Source organism: Glandiceps talaboti, chromosome 2 (assembly GCF_964340395.1).
Source record: "Glandiceps talaboti chromosome 2, keGlaTala1.1, whole genome shotgun sequence".
NCBI classification, from domain to species: domain Eukaryota; kingdom Metazoa; phylum Hemichordata; class Enteropneusta; family Spengelidae; genus Glandiceps; species Glandiceps talaboti.
The window spans coordinates 849359-863399 of NC_135550.1; the positions used below are offsets into that span (position 1 = coordinate 849359).

Genomic DNA, 14041 nt, shown 5'->3' on the forward strand with positions numbered 1-14041 from the left:
GTCTTTTATAGGTCAAGGTTACACGAAATATTTTTTTTCATTTCGGTATCAGAATTGGTAGAATTTGAGGAATTTAATCGCCTATCTATGTCATACTCACAATTTATATAATAGTAAAATGAAATATAAATAGTCTAAAATAATAACCAATTTAATAATGGACAAATTTGAGATTTGGTTATTTCACGTTTCAACTGAGAGGACCGACTTTTATTTCTCAATGCTTCTCATTTGAGTAATCTTTTACACGTTAATGGAAAAACGCAATAATTGTATATATCCAATTGAAAAAAAATGCGTGAAAAGCACAGAAAACGAGGTCATTGCTATATGGACGGTTAAACTCATCGGTTGATTATTCATCATTGTGACAGTTGCTATCCGTATGACGTAAACATCGAATTAATGACCTGATTTGGGCGGTCTCTTTTCTTTCAGTTCGATCGATAATTGCGTATATGTTGAATGTGTTTTCACAATAGGTGTACCAAATTATCCGACATAATCCGTGATCTATTTATCGTTCTGACGCATAAGCTTACTGGTGTAAGAAAAAGTGGAAATAGTATTACGTGAAAACATGGGAGAGTGTGTATATGTAAACTGAGTTAAGGTCGACCTCGATATCTTATACGTACATGAACATGACCGATATGGAGTGACAATGGCGTTGCGCCTTCGTCATATTTATGCATTCCAACTGACACGTCTGTTTGTATTCTCGTGGGAATACCATAAAGTTCTTATTCTCTAGCTGAAAAAAAATATTATTAAGCTTAAAATGATATCAATCCGAAGCAAGACTGTCATTTTATTCAAGCAGGACACGTCCTACATACATCGGACTGACTTAGTCTTAGGAACGCCTGGTCAAATACATGTTGATGTCATCGCACTGGGTCATAATCAGCTGCCTATTAAATTCCACAAATCGAATCCTAAGTAGGTCGGTAATTAAATAGCTTTCCGGTCGCTAATACGTGTATGAAGAGAATCCAGGCGATCGATGCCTTCGCAACATATTATATATACATAATGATGTGAATAAGAATGTACCGTGTACTTGTGACTTCATACAACGTCTCATCGCCCCCCCCCCCGTGAACATTTAATACAACCATTTGTTTACAATATTCAATTTCAGGGTTGTGGCTATTCCAACTAGTTGATAATAAAAAAAATTTCGTCATCATGAGTTCAAGTAATTTAGGTAATGGATCGGAAGTGAACGAGCTTACAGCGATTGTGACCTTGACATCAAATACAATGAACATATATTTACGACTCCAATTGTACTTGCCCGCATTACGTCAGTAAATTGTGTTAATTAATTACAACATGACAGGTAATATTGCTGACGTCTTTCGCCTTTGAAAAACTAACAAACACGAACAGCTGACATAGGCCGTTTACCGTCAAATCTGACCTTAAATCAACCCAGGCGTTACGCAATGTTAATCACTAACCAATAGCGCTTTCAAATTGGAATACATGTACATGTATATCTCTTCTTGTCAATCTAACGTCCGGCCGTTCCGATTGGCTCGTCCGTCTTACAGGTTTATAATTTATTCCCATACCAGGTTTAGGCTATTCAAACCAGGTTCAGCCAAGGTCATCTGATTACTTGTGGCTATCTTGTTGAGTGTGCTCCATAGTTACAGAATTGTGTAAGTATTATAGCTAGGATTGACATCTTAGCCAACTCTACTGACCCCGAAATGTGCCTTTTTCAAGTCAACCTGTGGCACACGTCGCCTTTATCACGGTAGTAATAAGTCTTTGTCAGTGATAGTTGAGATATTGCTTCTTTTAATTCATAGCAATGGCGTTGAGGTCAGCTTTCTCGCAATATGGTGTAACGTTCGCATGTTTAGCATGATTACACATGTATTTAGAGCAAGGCTATGTACAGGACGTATTGATCATCGACCATGACCATTCTACCACAACGAAAAAAATACGTTTTTTTCGTATATTTGATGTATACAGGAAAGTGTTGTTGTGTGTAAAAAGTGTGTATACTTCTTCCTTGTGAGAGATGAGTTCATCTTTCAATTTCAAACGTTCAAAGTGTCTTGTTTTTGTATGTTTTTATTCGCAGTGACAAAGGTATTTGGACTTCATGCTGGAAGCTATACAAGGGTCATAGTACTAGTAGGCCTAGCATTCTCATTCACCATTGCCTTGAATGCGATTATTAATTGCATTGCAACACAATAGCTGGCCGACCACGTGATCAACGAGTAAGTTGAATATACACAACAGATAGAGATCGCTTGCATTACGAAGAATTACACAATGCCAAACGAAGCTGCTACAACGGTGGCTCAGGTCATGTACCGAAACTCTGGTGAGGACGTAAGCATGGATTCAAAACAACGATCACTTGACTCGGAGGATGTCGTCCCTGTCGATCAACAGTCAGAAGAGTCCGTCAATTATACGTGCGATCCCACTTCAGTACCCAATGAGTCGCGGGCCCACACTGACTCCGATTCAGATGGGGAATCGTCGAGTGGTTCTACGAGCGCGGGTGCACGTCGTGGTGTTCCGCCTCACCTAATCAAAGTACCGTCGGAACTTTTACCGTACCCTTCCTCAGTTTTCAGTGGAGTTCGTCATCTACATGGTAGGCAGATGCGACCTTTCACTAACAGTTACACTGCCACTCGCGAGATGCTCTCGTACGCTGCTGGATTAGGAGCATCGGGGCTTCATCCGTACGCAGCACTGTCAATAGGGTTTCCTTCTCTGACAACGTTGCCACCGGGGATGACCCCGGGGTTAGCACCTCATCTTATGACACTAGCCACCGAAGCTGCTAAGATGATATCACCAACACAATCACTTCATCTGTCTCACAAAAAGAGAAAGCATGCACATATATCACCGAGTTCAAGTTCGCCAAATGTAGACAAGGGGGCATCTGGCGACACACTTTTAGGGACACATGTTTGTGATGAAGGTATGGACAGTACAGATGTAGTGATTCCCCCTGTCTCTTCTTCTACACTTGTGTCTTCGTCTCCTTCAATATCTACGACGAACTCGTCCAACATACCTGATTTTCTACACGTGACGAATTCGTGTGACGGGCGGGGAAAGAAACGAAGGTCGCTACCTGATGAATTGAAAGACGGTGCGTACTGGGAACGCAGGAGAAAAAATAACGAAGCTGCCAAGCGGTCGAGGGATGCCAGAAAGGCCAAAGAAGAAGATGTAGCTATACGTGCTGCACTCCTCGAACAGGAAAATTATCGACTACGAGTAGAAGTAGCAGCTCTGAAGGAGGAAACGGCCAGACTTCGTTGTTTGTTGTATAACAGCTAAAACCGATTTGTCTTTGCGATTTCCTGTTGAACTTACGTTTGTAACACGGCATGTACAATTCACCAGTGGTACAATACAAGAGCATATTTTGAGCCATAGAGAGCAGTTTGTCAATCGGGACGATCTATGCGAGTTTATCCAAGCTATTTTTTCTAACGGTTTTTACTACAGACACGGTACCAGACAAAAACAATGAATACAAATCGAAAACGTACAAGGATTATGTAATACATGTACTGTGGCTGAACAATTACGTTGGACATGTCGTAAGCAGTGTGTATAATCTTTTATTTGATATATAGCCACCAGACTGGAAGCGTTGTTTTTTTTACACAATTTGTTTCCTATAATTGAAACGAAAACAAAACTTGAATTCAAGTGTATAAAAATGACGTGAGTTTTACTTGGTGTCTAGTAGTTTAATTGTAATAATCGAACTCACGTCCATTCTAACCGAAGAAAAGGTTGAAAGACAAAGACTGAAAACCTATATCTTACGTCATTTTACGTAATGTTTATGTCATATTATATGAGACGTACCTTACCAATTGTTTATTTCAAGTCGGGGATTGCGATAGTTGGAGCATGGGGGTAGAGGAGAGAGGTTACACAATTTGGAGGTAGAGGAGAGAGGTTATACAATTTGGAGGTGTATAGGAGAGAGGTTCACAATTTGGAGGTGTAGAGGAGAGAGGTTACACAATTTGGAGGTGTAGAGGAGAGAGGTTACACAATTTGGAGGTAGAGGAGAGAGGTTACACAATTTGGAGGTGTAGAGGAGAGAGGTTACACAATTTGGGGAATACGATAGCATATCTATTATAAATATTCAGGGCTTTATTGCAAAACACAGCAAGAGAACCTTGCTTCAGGGATTTCTTTGACAGTTTTTTGAAAACAAAATGAAATGTATATATTTCTGGGTGCCTTACAGTTGTATTGTGGATATATTGACTCGTGGTTTTAAACGGCACCCCTCACTTGTGCGGCCTTCACAATATATAGTAGTAGTAATAGTAGCATGGGAGACAACCTTCACGATTCCGCCATGTGTCTGAGATAGAATGAATGGTTACTTTTAACCTTGGGTTTTTGTATCATTTTCTTCGGACTATAGCATGGGAGACAATTGCACAAAGAAGTGTGACCCTGTGGTTTGTCTTTCAAGACAGAACATTGTGTGTGTGTGTGTGTGTGTGTGTGTGTGTTGTTTTCAATTGAACACTAGATCGTTGATGTGAAAATTACTTTAAATGTGAAAATCGGTAAGATGACATTGAATGCAGTGCACACATTATGAAATATCACACCACACCACACCACATCACATCACATCACATCACATCACATCACCCAATTTGAATATTTTAAACACACCAATGAAGGTTAATTTATAGATAGCATTCTATCTGTGTGCGACCTCGAATTATACTCTGTTTTCAGAAGGGGACACTTCATCTACTGGTTCCGTTTTCTAAACACAACAAAATGTAAGCTTATGTCTTTTTTGTTCAATCAACAACCAAGTTTAAGAAAAAAAGAAATAAATGTGGTCTTCATTCGGGGAAAACACAAATAAGAAACCACTTACTCGTCATAGTTTTGTGTGTCTTAAGTGTGCATGTTTTTGTTGTTCCAAAATATGGTCAAGTACGGAAATATATATATATATATATATATATATATATATATATATATATATATATATATATATATATATATATATATATATATATATATATAATATATATATTTATATATATATATATATTATATATATATATATATATATATATATATATATATATATATGTATATATATATATATAGTAAATAGTATCAAACTCGTAGAATAGAGTGCTCGATGCTTGGGTAAGCAGGGCGGGAATAATCAAAGTAGGTTGGTTGGAACTTGAGGTGCTTGGTTGTAACTCCGAGTTTCACGCTCAATGCGTTCATCAGACATATATATATATATATATATATATATATATATATATATATATATATATATATATATATATATATATATATATATAAGCTTATATACACTGTGAATGACCTCTATTGACGATTTTCAAAGCTATTGTTATCAGATGCTAACGAAAAGAGGATTCTTTGGAATTAACATTATGTCATTAAACCAATATCCTCTGCTATGTAGGCTGAAAATTCTGTAAAACATATATTGCGATATTGCCGCATGTTTTTCATATTGACCTTGACGAGTGTAATCAGACACAAGCACGTCCCGCCCTAAGGTCGCAGCAATAAATTGTACAGTCGTTTGAGGGCGCTATTTGAACTTGGCGAACTCATCAGGACTGGTTGTTTACGTACGTGTATCTAGGGCCTGAGTGTGTATATACGTCCTTGCTCACTGCTATGAACTGTGTAATTTCTCGTTAAGTTTTAGAAAAGATGTTTTTAAGTACGTCTCAATTGTGGTAACATGACTGCAGGGGAGGGGCGGCAAATAATGTGTGCCCGGTAAGTTTACTTTCCCCCTACCGAGGTAAAGCTATAGTTTAATAGTTTGGGGAAGCAGAGTCGTGAGTAAGTTTCCGAACTCGTAAAAGTTTTAGTTCAATTATTAAATTGAATAGGCTTGTTACAGAAAGAACGTAAGTTAGTAATCGGTGTGTGTTAATGTTGATCTTAATAATATATAGTGTTGCAATCGTAACGCACTATTGTACGTCCTATCCTAGTCTGCATGCGCAACATTCACATTTATGTCGACCCTATCACTCAGAGGAGTTCGTGGCATTTTGCTAATTTCCAAATTTCCTATCATTTGTGACGAAAATTTGGAGACAGATTCACATAACTGAGGTATCATTGCTGTCACATATAATACATAAAAACATCACGCGGGTACGAATTTTTCTGTGCTTAGAGCAGACATCACGATTGGGTGATAAGCAATCGATTGTTCCCATCCCAAAACACTTACTTATACAGTGCACCCTCTCCAAAGTTTTATCTAATGAAAGCATATTTATTGATCTCTTGGGTCGTTCTAATGAAAGCATATTTATTGATCTCTTGGGTCGTGGTGTTCTTTTGGGGCTATGAGGCTTAACCAAAAACACGTACGAAATAGGTCACATTTCGCTTTGATTACATATTTTCTACGAATTTGCCGAATTTTACTTCAATCATACTTGATAGCAAAACTTCTTGATATATCTGGAGAAAAGTAAGACAATATGTTCACCACTTCTGACAAAACAAGTGTTTTGATGATCGCTCCTAGCCCATAGCAACGACATCATGCCTCCTAGCAACGACATCATGCCTGCAAATACACGTCCAGCAACAACGGAAATAGAACGACCGTGCGTTTTAACTGGTATGCCAATCGTGTACTTCGTAAATTCTCCGATTTTCGTTAACTTATTATTTGTAATGTAAAACTTATGTTCGTTATGACTATGACTTACTCATAATATCGCACAACTCGAGATGTATGGACATCCGTGGGTAAACGTACTGGTGTAGATGTACATACAGGTATAGTGCAGTTATTTCAATCAAATTGATTTTTTGGCCCTAAAATCAGCGTTCCAACACGTTTACGTTTTCAACCTATTAACGTTACGGTACTGTTTATGGATAAAGTTCATCTCTCTAATCAATACGTACATCTAACGATTAGTAATTTTTAATTAATATATGGATCGAAAAAATAATACTTATTAATAAAGTTATAGGTAGTATAGTTTTAATGAAAAGGTAGTCATAGTAAAGCTGGTTTATTAAAACTAGCAAAGGAAGAGGTTAAAATTGATTTAGAAAAAACCCCACAACAACAGCTTTTCAAATCGTTACTTAATTACACGACACCTTGTAGGAAAAGATATTTTTAAAAAAGAAAAAAAGAAGGAAACAATAAACAAACCAGATTTAAACTGAACTGCCTCCGGTAAGGGCGAAATCATAGATATTTGTACCTACATTCATTGTTGGAATGCAAAATTCTGAGCTATACGTAACTTTCACGGGATTCCAACATTTTAGATAATGTAATAAATAATAATGATAAAGAGAGATTTATAAAGCGCCTAGTATCCATCAATGATGCTCACTGGCGCTTTACAGTAGAAACTGTTACAGATAAACTCTCTCAAAAAGGTATGTCTTTAGTCTTAATTTGAAAGTCTCAATACTCGGTACAGAGCGGGCAGTATTAGGTAGTTGGTTCCACAGAATTGCGGCAGCGTAGCTGAAAGATCGATCTCCGTACGATTTAAGTCTTGTTCTGGGAACCTTGAGTGTTGTATGATGACTTAAGTGCAGAGATCTTGTAGGGTTGTTAACTACAATAAGTTCAGCAAGATATTGAGGGGCGAGACCATTTAATGATTTATAGGTGAGAAATAGAATTTTATACTGAATTCTGAAGGTTACCGGAAGCCAATGGAGATGCATCAGGATTGGTGTGATGTGATCACGTTTCCTTGACTGTGTGATAGGTTGGGCGGCTGAGTTTTGTGCTATGTGCAAAAGACTAGTGTGAGCATAGTAGTCCAAACAAGAGGGCATTGGCATAGTCTAGTTGTGAGGAGATGGTAGAGTATATAAATTTCTTGCAGGCATCTTGAGAGAGGTATTTCCGAATGAAACCAATACGACGTACATGTAGATAGATATTCCTGCACGTTCGAATAATGTGTCGCTTAAAATCGTGTGTGGTATCGAATGTAAACCCGATGTTGCGAGTTATCTTGGAAAGAAATAGATAAAATAGATGATGGTTGGTAGGATAGGCGGATAGTTACTGCCGCAACAGAGAAAGCACCCGTCCATCCAAGTCCTCTCTCAATGTAGTAAGCACTACTGAATATACAGAAAGATTACTTTAAAATCTATCTACTAACTGGAAACAGACATGCTTGTTCATAATTCTTTCCATTATAGAAAAGGCAACACTTCCATCATCGATGAAAACGTAACCCAAATTTAGTTAATGGTGTTACACACATACCGCTAACAACACAAACTAATGCCACGTGTAAACTGTGTTTGCTGTCAAAATAACATTATCTCTGAAATAGAACTTGGAAAAATAAAAAAAATAAAAACATTAAAGCATGCATCTACTACACGCAATGCTATGGCTTGAAAAAAAAAACATTATTGAAACAGACTATAAATGTTTCTGAACCATTAACTGTAAACAGTTCTTTGTAAAAATAGTTCACGGATCAGTTTTTTCATGGTGTACAACGTGATTATGTACGTACGTTACAACTAATAGGCAGTGTACTCAGATGAGTGTTATAATTGACAACGGCAGTTTGTACATCATCCTGGGAAAATTGCATGGGAATGGCTACAATGTAAAGTGTAAACCTCAACTGACATCTCTTCGTTCGTGCCAGTAAACTCAATTTATGAATTATTTGTAGGAACACTGATTTTACGGCGATTTGATGAAGTAGACTTGATTCCCGGTCCGGCTTTTCGCTCATAGTTTCTTTAATACGACCGGAAAATATTCAAATTTCACAAAAGATTGGCAAGGTCTTTGTGCAAGAATTGTCGGTAGATAGCGGGTGATTTGACCTGGAAGTTGAAGCTGACCTGGTTTGACCATGCTCTAGGTCTTACACGGCAAAACTCAGAAGTGCAAACATCTTCCTAACAGTCGAATTACAAAAAGATCTTCACTTTTGATCGAGAATGAAATAGTAAAGAGATCGCATGAATTTATCTTGGCCAATTCTCCAGTAATATTGCCTGCTGATGTGATCTATTTACGGAGAGAGAGAGAGAGAGAGAGAGAGAGAGAGAGAGAGAGAGAGAGAGAGAGAGAGAGAGAGAGAGAGAGAGAGAGAGAGAGAGAGAGAGAGAGAGAGAGAGAGAGAGAGAGAGAGAGAGAGAGAGAGAGAGAGAGAGAGAGAGAGAGAGAGAGAGAGAGAGAGAGAGAGAGAGAGAGAGAGAACAAGCTTAAGCCGTGAGGTCGAACTCAGGGCTTTAAATGGTTTTTTTTTACTTTGGTTAGTAATACAAAATAATTTACATAAAACCATGGCTGAACTAATTAAGTATAGTGTTTACAACGATTCATGTAGCCGTGACGTGTCACTTTTTATCAACCATCCAACTCATGCGTTGTTCATGTAATGACAGGGGTTTCCTCAGATTTGTTGATACTATACCAACAATTATGTCATCAAATCTTTCATATATTATATCTAAATACCAGGATTGAGTTATACCAGTATCAAGTAACGAATGAGTGTGCTTCAGTAAGTAGAATACAATATGTAACACTTCGTAGGCAACAAAGATTGCGTCCAAATCCCGTCTAAACTCAGCCTGTGCACCTTTAAATAAAGTCTATGTTCCAGTTATACAACATACATCGTCTCGTATGCAGTCTATCCTATTACTACAAGTCTTACTTATCTAAAGTTTTGATAGCACAGTATAACATGTGAACCTGTTAAATGGGCTGCTCATGTCAAATTTTGTAATCTGTTAGTAAAAGTGGCATCTTTCATCCGTTGTGTATATTCACAACTGAACAAAACTATAAATCAATTATCAATTGGACAAATGATAACATTTTGATTAGGTTGCAGTATTTCCCAGGAGTATTTTGGTTAGAATAAAGATGTTCTTTTGAATACAAACATAACTATTTGATGTACAGTTTACTGTAGGAGTCTACGTACTACATTCGAGCGCTTTCACAAAATCAACACTACAATAAAATGATAAAGTCACTAGTACTGAGATGTCTTCTGGCTTATTTGCTCATCTTTTATATTTTTGTCATTAGGTTTTGTAGATTTGGTTAAGTCACTCTTGAGAAAAGTGAAGGCCCAGTATATTATTTGTCTTCCCATGCACTGGCATTAAAAAGGCCTTCACGATTTAAGTACTATAGTATATGCATATGTCTGGTGACATACTTCAAATATAGGCTGTATTTTGATATGACTGATATGTTCACCTGTTGTGGGGTTCCAAGGGGTCTCCTCCCTAGAACATTTGGAGGATTTTACTCATAAACCCAATTATAGGCTATTCAGAGTATTTCAGGCAATAACTTCCAAGCATTACAGGACAGCATTATCAAGTATCAGAAACTATTCTTTATACAAAGGGTTGAAAAATGTTCTTAAATACATGTAAGTTAAATGACATCATTATAGTATAGGTCAGCACAACTGATGGTTGTATCATTGTTAAGGGAGAGTTGGAGAGTTTCTTTACTTTGAGAGTCTTTTAAGGGATTTTTTAGACTATCCTGGAAATAATTTCACATCTCTAAAAGACAGTATCATCTAAATTATCAATTAATCTATTCACAGGTTAATATGTTTAAGAAAGGTTTAATACCATTATGACAGTAAAAGGTTGGTTCATTTGATTGTTGGTTGACTACATGAGTGACCTCTGGGGTGAGGAGTCCTAGTGGGTCTCCCACTAGCAGAACGACGAATGGGAGACGTACGCGTGATGCAGTAAGTGAACTCTCAGTTGTGTCATGGAATGCCAACGGAATAAGAAGGCATTTGTCGAATTATGACTTGAAAAACTATCTTTCTAGATTTTCAATTGTCTGTATTTGTGAGACATTTGGAAATAGTTGTGATCAATATACAGATTTGTTGCCAGGTTTTACCAGATTTGCTAGTTGTAGGCTAAGAACCACCGAAGTTGGTCACAATTCTGGTAGTATATTAGTTTTTGTCACAGATGAAATTGCGAAACATGTTAAAAGAATCTACCAAAATTTGAATGATGTAATATTTGTCGAGCTCAAGAAAGATGTATTTAATATAACTAGAAATATAATTTTTGCATTTACGTATATCTCACCAGAGGGGTCAAACATTCATATTGAAGGTGAACCTAATGGTACTGTACGTTTAGAAAATCACCGTATGCAGTTATATATTGATCACCAAGATTTTGATTTAATTTTAGCTGGTGATTTAAACGCCAGAACTAGTAAATCGTTAGATTTTATCCCAAAAGACTACCATGATGTATCTGATCCTATAGATTATGCTGATTTTAATATTATTGATAGACAATCTAAAGACTTACAGGAAAATAATTTTGGTCGTGCACTGGTTGAACTTTGTTGTAAAGTAAACATACATATTCTAAATGGCAGTTTTGATGGTGACAAGAATAGCGAGTACACCTGTTGTACTAGCCAAGGTGTTAGTGTTGTTGATTATATAATAGCCTCAACTTCTTTGTATGAATTTGTGATATATTTTAAAGTTGGTGAAAGTGATGTATTAGATCACTTCCCTGTCAATTGTCAATTTCATTTTAAAAACAATACTTATTGTGAACGTGATGATGGAATGGCTATTTCTCCATGGCATCGTTTTTATTGAAAAGATCATTCTTCTGCTGTATTTGATGAGAAACTTCAAGTCAAGATGAAGTGTCACAAATTGTGTTTGCTCAGTCTGAAAATGATATTGCTAATGACAATATTGATGATGCTGTGTCTTCATTAAATTCTGTCATTGGCCGTAGAAATCACAAAAGTGTACATAAAGTTTGGTGGGACAGAGAGCGTGAAATCGCTAGGAAAGGCAAATTCCGCAAGCTCAAAAGGTTTCGCACTTTAAATAATGCTAATGATTTAGTGGAGTACAAATCTGCTAGGAATAATTTTACCCGTCTGTGTCGTAATAAAGTTAAGTGTCATAAGGATAAACAAAAGAATTATTTAATGCAAAACGGCAACAGTCCTTTGCATTTTTGGAGTATTATTAAAAGTATCAGGGGAGAATTTGTTGTAAACCAAAAATCGAGTAAAGAGCCATATGAGTGGTTTAACACCACGGATGCTAATTCACACATTGACAGAGATTTTGGCTTAAAGGTGCACATAGATTTGGAATCACATGATAATTCATGTACTCAATGTCAAAACAACATACCCACAAATGTCAATGTAAGCATAACTCTTGAGGAAATTCATGGAGTCGGTAACGGTTTTCCAAACAATAAAGCTCCAGGACCAGATGGTTTTATCTGTGAGCTTTTCAAAAAGGGTTTGCAACCGCTTTCTCTCCGATTGCTGCTTTTATTTAATTGTATTTTGAGTAACGGTGAATTTCCAAGTGACTGGGGAAGGGAATTATTTGTCCTTTGTTTAAAAGGGGTTGTAGAACAAATGTGAATAATTACAGAGGGACTTCACTCTTAACAATCATGAGTAAAACTTTCACTAATATAATAAATAGTCGTCTTCTTAATTGGGCAATGAAAATACTATTTTAGTTGAAGCCCAGGCAGGATTTAGGAAAGGTTATTCAACCTTAGACAATTTATTTACTTTGCAATCTTTGGCATGTAAGTACCTTTCACACAGAGGAGGTCGCATGTATTGTATATTTATTGATTTTTCAAAAGCGTTTGATAGAGTGAATCATGATTACCTTTGGCATAGACATAACTTATGGATTACATGGTAGGGTTCTTAGAGTTTTGCGTTCAATGTATAGTAAACTTCAGTCTTGTGTTCGTTATAATGATGGCAAAACAGAGTATTTTGATTGTAAGATTGGAACTAGACAGGGATGTATGTTAAGTCCTTTTTTATTTTCTTTGTTTATAAATGAGTTATATGAATGACAATGCAGCAGGTAACATTTTGGTTATCGAAGATTTTCCATCGCCGCATCGGTTGGTATTTTAATGTATGCAGACGACGTCGCAGATGCGGCAGATTTACCAATTTGGTTACAGCGTAAACTGAATAAGCTGGATAAGTTTTGTAGACATTGGGCAATGGAAATTAATTTGGATAAAACAAAGATAATTGTTCGTAATGGGGGACCATTAAGAAGGTATGAGAAATGGTTTTATAGAGGAGGTGAGATAAATTCTGTGACATATTACAATTATTTAGGTTTGTTAATTTCCTCAAGATTGTCTTGGTCTCCGGCAAAAAAGAACTTAACAGCGAGAGGAAATAAAGCACTGTGTCAAATTCAAACTGTTTTCAGGAAGTTAGGGGGGTCTATCACTCAAGAGTTCTTTTAAATTGTTGTACCAATAATCTGCCATGGCAGTGAAATATGGGGATTTACATATGCCGAACATATAAAAAGAATACAGTATAAGTTTTGTCGTTTTTTGTCATGTAAACAGTCATGTAAATTCAATGGCTCTTCTTGGAGAATGTGGCAGATTTCCTCTATTTTATGTCTTTTTCAAACGCTGTATCATGCAGTGGGTAAAATTAATTGGCATGGAAATGACAGGTATCCCAAAGCGGGGTATTTAATGCTGAAAAGACTTGATGACTTAACTAACTAACTAACTAACTAACTAGCAGATCCTTTTCCTATATTAAGACAATTTTTATGTCATTCATTAACCTTTAAGGTAACATTTCATAACGTCGAAAAGGTATAGTTGATGTAGATTTTAAATGAGTTTGATCAATCAATCAATCAATCAATCAATCAATCAATCAATCAAAGTTCTATAGCCCTGATTTCCAGAGCAATGTTCTGTTCAGTAGCGCTGAATGATTAAACCACACCATAGGTTTTGGTGAACAAATAAGTCTTCAGTTTTGTTTTGAAACAGTCCAGGCTGGAGGCTAGGCAAATGGCAAAGAGTTCCATAGTTTGAGGTACATATATGGCAACATTTGAGAATGAACGACATCCATATATGTCTTGTCTGTAATTTGTTGTTGCAAGCAGAT

General features: G+C 36.7%; 1 protein-coding gene across 2 annotated transcripts; it reads left to right on the forward strand.

The window, feature by feature from the left end:
* Positions 1-1525: 1525 nt before the first annotated feature.
* Positions 1526-4542, forward strand: LOC144452349 (uncharacterized). Of its 2 annotated transcripts, XR_013482348.1 has the most exons (3): positions 1526-1670; positions 2105-4014; positions 4075-4542. XR_013482348.1 is itself a non-coding variant. In XM_078143441.1 (2 exons), the coding sequence occupies exon 2, from the start codon at positions 2302-2304 to the stop codon at positions 3331-3333; it is 1032 nt and encodes a 343-aa protein (XP_077999567.1). In that variant the 5' UTR covers positions 1526-1670; positions 2105-2301; the 3' UTR covers positions 3334-4542. The 2 variants fall into 2 exon arrangements, 1 of the variants encoding a protein (XP_077999567.1); XM_078143441.1 differs by having other exon boundaries at positions 2105-4542.
* The last annotated feature ends 9499 nt before the right edge of the window (positions 4543-14041 follow it).